Source organism: Bidens hawaiensis, unplaced genomic scaffold (assembly GCF_021521415.1).
Source record: "Bidens hawaiensis isolate Kalapana, Puna unplaced genomic scaffold, B.hawaiensis_p1.1 tig00016386_1, whole genome shotgun sequence".
NCBI lineage: Eukaryota > Viridiplantae > Streptophyta > Magnoliopsida > Asterales > Asteraceae > Bidens > Bidens hawaiensis.
In genome coordinates, this window is record NW_027492503.1 from 182,218 (window position 1) to 192,738 (window position 10,521).

At 34.8% G+C, this 10,521-nt stretch overlaps 2 protein-coding genes across 2 annotated transcripts; both read right to left on the bottom strand.

Moving 5' to 3' along the window:
- Positions 1–3,424: 3,424 nt before the first annotated feature.
- On the bottom strand, positions 3,425–6,007 carry LOC143551394 (superoxide dismutase [Mn], mitochondrial-like). The gene is made up of 6 exons (XM_077041840.1): positions 5,686–6,007; positions 4,499–4,545; positions 4,309–4,434; positions 4,157–4,213; positions 3,962–4,039; positions 3,425–3,695 (listed from the first exon to the last, which is right to left on the bottom strand). Exons 1-6 carry the CDS (start codon positions 5,969–5,971, stop codon positions 3,597–3,599), a joined length of 693 nt encoding a protein of 230 aa, XP_076897955.1. The 5' UTR covers positions 5,972–6,007; the 3' UTR covers positions 3,425–3,596.
- A 1,439-nt stretch (positions 6,008–7,446) lies between these two features.
- Positions 7,447–10,291, bottom strand: LOC143551395 (transcription factor RF2b-like). Its single transcript, XM_077041842.1, has 4 exons — positions 9,848–10,291; positions 9,183–9,315; positions 9,005–9,089; positions 7,447–8,054 (listed from the first exon to the last, which is right to left on the bottom strand). Exons 1-4 carry the CDS (start codon positions 10,252–10,254, stop codon positions 7,750–7,752), a joined length of 930 nt encoding a protein of 309 aa, XP_076897957.1. The 5' UTR covers positions 10,255–10,291; the 3' UTR covers positions 7,447–7,749.
- Between the last annotated feature and the right edge of the window lie 230 nt (positions 10,292–10,521).

Below are 10,521 nucleotides of genomic sequence, written 5' to 3' on the forward strand. Positions count from 1 at the left end.
CATAAACTCTTAGAACACATAAGCTATTTTAAGCCCATAATACATGATTTTTAAATAGCCCGTAACCCGTAAACTGGTTTAAGCCCTTAACCCATAATCTTTATTAACTAAATTAATAATGATAAGATTTGGTTCAAATCTTTTTAATGATTAACAATTATATTTGTTTCCTATTTTAAGAGGATTCAAATATTTTAAAAAAAATATTAAAACTTCTAAGTTATCCAAGATTCGAAAAAATATTTCCCTAAATAATCATTAACAAATTTTAATCTAGACTTTGAACCAACATATGTATAATTTTCGATAATAATGATGAACACGAAGAAGATCATCGAAAATTTTAACAATTAAACATAAAAAAAAACTTGGAATCGAAATCTTTAAACATGAAATTAACAGATTTCAAAAATATTAGAGTTTACTAAATATAAATTATAGCGATTTTAAACAGTTTCATGTATTGTTTTCGTAATAGAACATGAAAAAAAAGAAACCTAAAAAATTAGGGGTTATCAAGTTTTAGTCCATGTCTTCTAATTCAATTCCAGATTTACAAAAAACATAAAGAACTGATTAATCAACATCACTCTGATGCCACATGTTGATCAATTTTTCATGTAAGTAATAGAAAACATGATAATATTAAACCTATGAGCCTGTTACAGCATGAAGAGTAGTAACCGCAGCAGGGTATGATGTAGTCGACATGCTTGTCATCTTGATCGAGTTCCCCTTTAGGATGTATAGTTAAGGATGATTAGGGTTCTTGAGAGGTACCCTGTTTAGAAGAGAGAGGAGACACATGATTTAATTATGTGTGTGAGATTAGGTTATGATGTTAATTTATTCTCTCTATATATACACCAAGGGGAAACCCTTTATTAGTTAGTAAGAGTAATATGGTCAATCAACAATTACTAAACTAATATATAATAAGGTATAATTAATATTTTGATCTGTTATAATATAAATGATTATAATGGCCATATATAAATATATATAATTATACATTTAATCTTACACAACCACCACCACTACCATTGCCACCACCACAACCTAACCGTCACCGTCGCCACCACATCCCCCACCATCACCACCACCACCACTTTACCACTAGCGCTACCACCGCCACCTGACCATAACCACCACCACCAATGTCGCTGCCTGACCACCACCACCGTCATTGCCACCCTACTATCGCCATAACTACCAATGCTACTACCCCCACCCCACCACCACAACCACCCCGCCTAACCGCCGCCACCACCATTTTCGTCGCCGGAGCTACGACCACCACCGTCGCCATTTCATTTTTTTAATTTTTTTGGTAGAAAAAATATATTTTGGGATATATTTTTATTTCATTCCTACAATTTTTTTGGATACCAACAACATAAAGTAATTATTCATTTCATTCTCATAGGTTAACCAAACAAGACAAAGGAATGGTAATGATCCATTTAATTCCCTTGTTCATTCCATTCCCCTTCATTCCATTACTTCCAACCAAACATACCCTTAATGTACCTCAACGAAAGAGTGTTGCCTTAACAAGATTGTGATACATATCCTTTGTTTTTTGTTTTAACTTAACACTGTATGTGACGTTAAAGAAATATCACTTATGGTTTCAAACATGAGACATCCTTCGGGTTTGGAGAAGGTTTTGCCAATTACTATCACTATTGTGATGTTTATTATATAAATATAAAAACTAAATAGTTTAGGAATGACCATTTAGAGTTTCGTGTGGCATACAAGTCCTTATTTTAAAATTTTATTTTTATTAGTTGATATGGCCTTCGATATATCAGGAACGACCCTAGACAATTTTTATTTTATTTCATAAACTCTCTACTAAACACTTTAAAAATAAAATTGATATTCCAATTCTAACAAAATCTGCGAACCAGACACATTAAAAAAGGCGAATCTCGAGGAGTACTATTGGGTCTATATATGTGATTGAATGATGCAATTCATATAACTAAGCAATTTCTGGTAAGAGAGAAGATGGTGAACTTGATTGCGTTACTACGCAATAAACGATGGTTAGAAGAAGGAAGTTTAATGATTAGTATACTGAGAAGAGTTTCAAATAAGAAAGGAGGCATCTGCCGATTTTGGGCGACGATAACTAATCTAATAGTAACAACGGTCACGAGAGCCATTAGAGTTTGTGACAACCAGAAAGGAGAGGGGCAAGGAGGATTTAGTGATTTACAATATCAAACTGAACCCATATAAGGCTTACGAAAATTATCAAACAAACCATTTTAATTTAAAAGGAGAAACTACACATAGTAGATAAAGTATAAATTTAAATGATAACAATAATCTCAATCTGTCAGTTTTGTAAACGATAATAGCTTTTAAGCGAGCTGTAGAGTTGTTTCATATGGAATCTAATTAAATAGTAAACTAAACATACTTAAAGTTGTTTATATAAAGAACAACTATCTGTGTGACGAGGGCCTTCTTGGGCTCAAACCGCCCCTTAGGGCGCTATGGAAGCTTTTTGAAGCAAATTTGGTTTTGTGCGTATTGTGTAAAACACTCCAAATTCACATTTCTAATAAAAAAAATGTTTCAGCTAATACATCACTACACCGGGTATTTTCATGAACCGGTTCCGGACATGGTTAACAAAAGTCAAAATCAGGTTCGGGTAGGAACCGGTTCCGGGTATTGTCAGGTATTGACCGGTTCTACCGGGTTTTTTTGGGTAAGGTTAGTTGGGTTTTGACCGGGTATTGGCAGAACCGGCTCCAGGTCAGTTCCAGGTACAGTTCCGAGGGAAACCCAAAGCCTGGTCTATACCCACAGGTAGGATACGGTTGGATCCAGTTCCGAGTAGGAACACAGGGTCGGTTCCGGAATCGTGTTTTTTTTTTCACCTCTAAGTCTCTAACCACACCCTTATTTTGTTGATATCTTAAAAACTGATTTTGATAGGTAGAACAAAACCCACTAGGCCACTACCACGTGGCATGCAATCAATCAAAGATTTTGTTTCGATGATCAATTATATATTTGGTCAACTACATATATTAAAATAAAAAAGGTCATCGATTTATGAAGGAAACAATATAAAAACTTATCAAATATTAAAATGTTATGCTCAAGGAATCAACTAAAATCATTGAAGGTTTCAATGAAAATTGCATCCATTTTAAACAAGCCGTATACACAGAAGTACAGAACCTGTCCCTTAACCTTTCTTATTTATATATATCAAACTAATGATCTAAAAAACAAATCCCAGTTTAAACAGTCAAAACAGAGCTGGTAAACTGTCGAATCTGTTACTAGTTTGTCGTTTCCTAAAGCGTAGCTAGCTCATTCGGCCCGTAACTACCGTTAAAACCGGCCAAACCAAAGGCCTCCATATTATACTGTATGTTTCTGACAGTTAAGCCAATGTCACACGAACATACATTTTTATTTATTCTTTGTAAAAAGTGAAACTGAATAGATATAACAAGGATCAAATCAACAACCTTAAATGTAAACAAACTGTCGAACAACTCTTTATTCTAACGGGAAGGAAGACTGGTCTCAAACATTTTCTTACACTCCTCGACTTATTGCACTCAGCCTCGAGGGCACTCTTTCTCATAGATTTCACTTGCATATTTCCAGTTAATCACCTTCCATATGTTCTTCAAGTAATCTGGCCTCACGTTTTTGTACTGCAAATAGATATAAAAAAGTTGAAACACAAAAAAAACTATATACTACAATAATAATGACTATTGTTTAAAAAAGATTTAAGAGGATTACAGATTTTGAAATACACTTTAGGTGGCTTTCAAGTTTCAATCCGTGTCTGTTAGTTAAAAAGATTTAAGACTTGCAAATTCACCCTTTATAGATAAAGTATAAACCCAAATTGACCCATTTCCCATAAATTAGTCAAAGTTGCAACTCAATAAAAAAAGACTTTTTTTTAAATCACCTGCAAGTAGTATGCATGCTCCCAAACATCTATGCCAATCAGTGGAACCAAACTTGCACCTTTCGTAACCAGTGGATCCTACAATATAAATTCATATGAACAATTTGATTAGTGAAAGTAATAAGGAGGATGATAGTTTGTTTAAATCACTCAAAGCCAGGAAATAAGAAAGCCTCTTTAACCAACTTAATGTACCTGGTTTGCTGTGGTTTCAACCACGAGTCTCTTTAACTCTTTGTCCACTGCAAGCCACTGCCAACAAGATACAATTTAAAGTTTAAAAACTTGATGATATGCGAAAATAATATTAACTGTGCGAAAAATCAGCAATGAGATAAAGTGCATACCACCCAACCAGAACCCTGCACAGCTGCACCTTCTGCATTAATCTTAGCAATCAACTTTTCTATTGAACCGTAGCTCTCATCAATAGCCCAGCCCAAAGAGCCATGTGGTGGCTCACCACCCCCTGCCTACAAAAACATTCACTTTCAGCTTTGGTCAGAATTATCACTTAGATCTTAAAAATAAGCTTACATTGGTGGGAGCGAGATTCTTCCAGAAAATTGAGTGATTCACATGACCTACTCAGATACGGAAAAGGAGAGAGATCAATAGTCATGATAGACTTGTAATAAATACACACATAAAGTAGTAACTAAACAAACTTATAGTGGATCAGTAATTAAAAAATACTACAAATTATCATCACATATATCATATCATTAAGCATTACTTGCAAACATAAAATGAAACTGAAATCATCTGTGCTCACTGAGGTAGCCTAGTTCAGAGATATGAACCTCAGTCTTCAACTTTCCATACAGTCGATACAATTTGATTAGGGTTTACAATCATTCCTTTCGTTTCATTTCAGAATACTTCTTGTATTCTAATCAATATCGATATCATTATCCTTCTAGCATCAAAGCTGCTTTACTTGCTGCATATCTATAGTATCTAGATGTGTAAACGAGCCGATCTGGCTCCGATCTCGTCTAGTCTCAAGATCGGCTTGTTTCGAGCTCAATTCATAAAGCTCGAGCTTGGATATTGAGTAGTTTTTCTCCTTGGGCTCAATTTGTTTATTATTAATTACTTTAATTATACTTCTACATTATTTCAATTATAAACTTTATATATAACCTAATCCTAATACATATTATTTACTTAATTTCGAGCTTGTTTCGAGCTCAATACATAAAGCTCGAGCTTGGATATTGAGTAGTTTTTCTAGCTCAAGCTCGCCTTGGGCTCAATTTGTTTATTATTAATTACTTTAATTATACTTCTACATTATTTCAATTATAAACTTTATACATAACCTAATCCTAATACATATTATTTACTTAATTTTATCATAATTTTATATATAAATACAAGTCATATAAATACACATTCATATATTAATACATATATAAACAAACAACATGCTCATTAAGGCTCGCCAGCCGGCTCAAACTCTGGCTCGTTTATTAAGCAAGCTTATATTTCGGCTCGAGCGCAGTAGCTCACAAGCAGCTAGACTTGTTTTCACCTCTAATAGTATCTAAAATCATCCAAAACCTAAATAGACCTACAATTACTTCTCAAATAAAGATTAACAGTGATATCATTTTCAATTGTAATTAAGGACAGTCTATTCAACACCTTCAAATCAACTCATTTCCAGTGCAAATTAGATATAAAACACTAATAGAAATAATAAGATATAAGAATTTAACCTCCGCCGTTGAATTTAATGGCGCTCTGCAATTTGACAGCGGTTGATGCATCGCCTTTGGAGATAGCGTCATCTAGCTGCTCAAGAGCCTTGTTGTAGTTAGTGATGTAAGTCTGGTGGTGTTTCTGGTGGTGCAGCTGCATGATATCGCCGCTAATCGCTGGCTCCAGTGCGCCATAGTCGAATGCGAGATCTGGAAGAGTGAATGTCTGCAGTCCACGCAGTTGTTGTGGGAACGTTGATAGTGCGCTTAGGGTTTTACGGCTCGCGAATGTTCGTAGAGCCATTTGGTACTTCTGGAAAAGAAAATGAATGGATGGATGGATGGCGTTAACGGGAGAAGTTTTGTTAATTACAAAAGAGTACTTTTATTATGAGGTTGTTCTTTTTTATATTGCTTGCTATATTTTCAAACATTATTAGTTTGAATGTTTGATACTAGAGTTTGGAACGTGGTGGCAATGAAATCTGAAATATCTGGGACGGGTAAAACCTGTCTTCTCTTATTAGGTATGAGACAGGTTTGAGATTACTTTTAAATTTTTTAATAAACTAGCAAGCATATCTGAAACTCGTTTGTTTGTCTGATACCAGACGAGTAATTACCTGGAAAATACTTGATGGGTTTGGGATGGGCTTTATTAACGGAATATGGATTTGGGAATGCTTGAACCTTACCCATTGCCATCCCTAAGTAAAAGCATCTCCAAGGCCGGCTTCCGAATCCAACGTGGAGCGGAGGTGGAGTGAGAGAGGCGAAGGAAGAGAGAAGGTGGAGTGTGTCCGGAAAATCAAACATACAAATGGGTTTTGTGACGGGGAAAGGAGAGAGCGGAAGGTGAGTTCGCGTTGCGGATGCTCTAGGTCTTAAGAGAGTAAACTGTGAAATTTTGTATATGTATTGTTTTGGTATATTTCGAATGACCTTTGTAGTATTTGTTTTGGATAGATAGTGTGTTATGGTTGACATGTTTAAGGGATCCTGGCCGCAACTACTAACATTTTGATGGAGTTTTAGCTTATTCTTTTTTCTTAATTTTATACAAGGTCTTTTAACGTTGTTGTATATAATTTCATTTTATTTCTCTTGTTTCCTGGTTACGTAGGATTTTACATTTATAATTCATTTAATTGGTTTAATTTTCAGTGTATATAACAAGAAAAAGAAAACGAATATTGAAGAATCCCGTAGAAGTATTTGGATGCAATCCTAGGTTAATCTTTGTTTGAACTTATTGTGGTTCGATGTGACATAAATACAACGTTATATTATATTTTTGGTTGGATATTGAAAGTTCTAGTTGGTGTTACATGGACTGCCTCATTTTCTTTATTTGTCAACATTTATATTTTGTTTTAGCCTGTTCGTGTTTCCTGTGAAGATACGGTTGACATGTTGCAAGAAATTTAGAAAGAAGACAAAGACTACGCTTTATATGATTTCTAGTTAAATACAAGGCTTGGCTTGTCACGCCGGTTGTTGGCCATTTTCAAGTTTAAAATTTCATTTCAGTATTATTTTATTACTAATTTAGTGATACTATATGGCCTGCTTTTACTTGTATCGTGTTCTTTATAGGTTCTTGTTAGTATGTAGTCCATGTTTTAAAGGATATTATTTCATTTATTCTAAGAGTTTTGCCTCACATTATACATTGACATGCTAAGCTAATTATAATACTAACTTACTCTATGGAGGGTGTTATAATAATAAAATTCAAAAAGGACTTCAAAACTTTATTACTTTAGGCCTTGAAAAACCTATACTCCAAATGAGGTAATAACTAGAATAACTCTGTAGGGAATCAACACAAGAATACCATTCCATCAGTCCAATAAACAAATTACAATTCACAATGAGCTACAACACAAGTTTATAAATGTTACAAGAGAAACACAACATAACCATCGCCACCCCGACTGATTAAAGACTAAAACATTAATCATGTAAAACAAATCAATTAAATTTAGAAGAAGAAAAATATATGGCGATTCTAGCCCTAACAAGGTGTCAGTCAGTCTATGAACAAATATAAATGATGCACAAACCAGGAACATTTAATAATCAGAATGTACCACTGCTTTCACTGGCAGAGACCGACACTCCTTCAGACTTGATAGGACGAGAGCCGCCTCTATTGTTGATATCAAGACCCTGGAAATGGCCAAGAGGGTCCCCTTGGGCGGCGGTTGCTGCAAGTAGACGGTGATTTGACTGGGAGGGGTGGTGGTATTGTGGCGCCTCTGTTTGTTTCTGGTTTCCGAAGAAGTTTGGTTGATTATATTGAATCCCCAGATTGCAACCATCTGAACTTTCCCCTGTTGCTATTCTTAGCCTTTCCACTTCTTGCTTCAGAGCCTCATTCAGCGCTGCATTGTCAAACCATAAATTTGAAGTTTTGGTTTGGCTTGTCATACAATCACTTTTTTCTCCATTTTTTAAATAAATCTTTATAAATAATAAGTGCTTTTAAGTGATTGTAAAAACTATTTTATTGCCATCACAATCTAAATTTTCTAATAAAGTGATTTAAAAAACACATCAAGACACTTTTATTTGACTGGTTTAAAATAAAACTATATTTAAATCGACCCACTCATAACTAAACGATTCCATATTGCAACTTCTACCAAAACAGGACTAGCGTTATTCAAATTTCAATATTTAGAAACATTTTGGTCATTATAATGAGGCGAGATTAGACCTACGAACCGAACATTTACTGAACAGTTCGTAAACTGTTCCACGGGAAGTTCGTTTTTTTAGTAAACGAATGAACATGAGCGCGTCTAGTTCGTTCATTAAAACATATTAATATCTGTTCGCTTACATTCATTTATGCTAGTTTGTTTCAATTTGTTTAAGCTCATTCGTTTATGTTTCTTAATATATTCTATTAAATATTTTTGACCCATTACAACTTGGTCTAGTTTTAAGAAACTTTTAAGGCCCGACACATTACTTTTAACTGGTTGTAGCTAGTTATATCCGTTCAACTATCTTCAGTTATCAGTTCATTCGTGAACCGTTCGTTTATATCGCTAAAGAGCAAACATAAACGAATATGAACATCTTCATTTTCATATCAAACGAACACGAACAAGAAAAGCCCATTCTATTAATTATTCATGTTAGATCATTTGTTCGGTTAAAGTTAAATGAACGAACACAAATATGCTCCGTTCGTGTTACAAGCCAATGCAAGAAGTAGATTCGGGCGTTCAAAAAATTAATAAAAAACTGAGAAGTTAAAAACTAGGATGCCTAATTAGGTGCAGTCAAACTTAACATAGCAAGCATCATTCAGGTTTATACTTACCATCACTTAACTGAGCTTGTTGTTCCATAGCTTGTAACCTTAGTTTAAGCTCCGTGTTTTCAGAAGACAAGCCAGCAGTATCCCTCTGTTTATAAAACAATTTCAGTTCACTAATTATAAAACTATACATAAATGATAAAACATCGTATTTTCTATAAAATTAGCATTCATTGATAACCTGAAAGAGTGCCAACTGTGCAGAAAGGGTAGTTGCTTCTGTTTGTAGGGTTTGAACTTTTCTCTCAAGCTCAGAGATGTAACGTGCTTTCCTCTCCTTCGAACGTGCAGCAGATTGTCGATTTGCCAAAATCCTGGATAGTACAAAGCAATCATTATCCAACAAATCTCAAACCGACAATCAACTACAAAGTTTACTAGTAAATAGTTTTACCACAGTTATAGTTACTCTTATAATTAACTAATATTCACTAAGCCCAATTTTTCTTAAGAAATTAACCGAACCGAAACATTCATATTGTCATATACTTTCTAAGCCAAAATTTTTATCCCAAGTTTGGTTTTGGTTATAAATCGAACCAAAAACCAACAAAATAGCTGAATAAACCGAACCAATTAACCAAAAACCAATTGGTTAATACTATAGATTAACCAATAACTTCGGTTTCAATTGAGGCTAATAACCGAACCGAACCACACCCCTAGTTGTTATCATATATTCTTATCCAATTAAAACTATATCACCCGCCTCCTATAACAACCAATATCATATATAAATCAAACATTCAACTAATTTTCCAATAAAATTATAAAACATAGATTTGCAATGTCTAATTAGTTTTGCAAATCACAACAAAACTAAACAACAATAATAATATAAATTACCTTTTGGCCCGTTTCGGGTCAACAGTCCACAATTCAGCAAGCTTATCAGGCGCCATAGCCTTCTTGGCTTCAATAATATCCCCAAAACCCGACCCATCAACCGAATTACTATACCTATGTCTAACTTTCACACCATCATCACCTTCACCGGCAGCATTGCTGATCTGGCCACTATCAACAACCCCACCACCACCGGAATTCAATATAGATCCGATCTTGTCAATGTTCATGTAGGTGTTGAACGGATCTTCCTCAGATCCGATGTCTTCGAAGCTTCCGGACGGTGGATCTAGGTCTTCTTGTAACCGAAAGTTGACCTCGGAGAGTGCACGACGGCGGTGGGATGGTTTGAATGGAAACGGTGTCGTGTTGGGTGGTTTTGAGCTTGGGTTTGATGGCTCTTGCATTGTTGTGATTGTTTTAAGGTTTTTGCTCAGTTTGGTGTTTGTGAAGGTTTTTTTCGTTGGAGAAGATGAGTAATAACGTACATACCGTTAGGAGTTAATGATTAAAATAATGCAAGTCTTTTCACACGATAATGAAGTTACTAGAATGTTACTTTTTTAGTGCAATCGAGCTGAGACGACGCTCGAGCTCGGTTTGTTTTAACTTGAAAGGGCTTGAGCACGGCTTGATTCAAGCTAAAGAGCTTGAGTTTGGCTTATGAGTTGTTT

What these genes read in the sequence shown, in the direction of transcription:
- LOC143551395 (XM_077041842.1), bottom strand. Translation starts at nt 10,254, where the DNA reads ATGCAAGAGCCATCAAACCCAAGCTCAAAACCACCCAACACGACACCG. An exon ending in GACCCGAAACGGGCCAAAAG is followed by an intron (nt 9,316 to 9,847) that starts GTAATTTATATT and finishes TGTACTATCCAG; the next exon opens with GATTTTGGCAAATCGACAAT. An exon ending in CACAGTTGGCACTCTTTCAG is followed by an intron (nt 9,090 to 9,182) that starts GTTATCAATGAA and finishes TTTTATAAACAG; the next exon opens with AGGGATACTGCTGGCTTGTC.
- LOC143551394 (XM_077041840.1), bottom strand. Translation starts at nt 5,971, where the DNA reads ATGGCTCTACGAACATTCGCGAGCCGTAAAACCCTAAGCGCACTATCA. An exon ending in TGCAGGGTTCTGGTTGGGTG is followed by an intron (nt 4,214 to 4,308) that starts GTATGCACTTTA and finishes TCTTGTTGGCAG; the next exon opens with TGGCTTGCAGTGGACAAAGA. An exon ending in TTGAAACCACAGCAAACCAG is followed by an intron (nt 4,040 to 4,156) that starts GTACATTAAGTT and finishes TTTATATTGTAG; the next exon opens with GATCCACTGGTTACGAAAGG.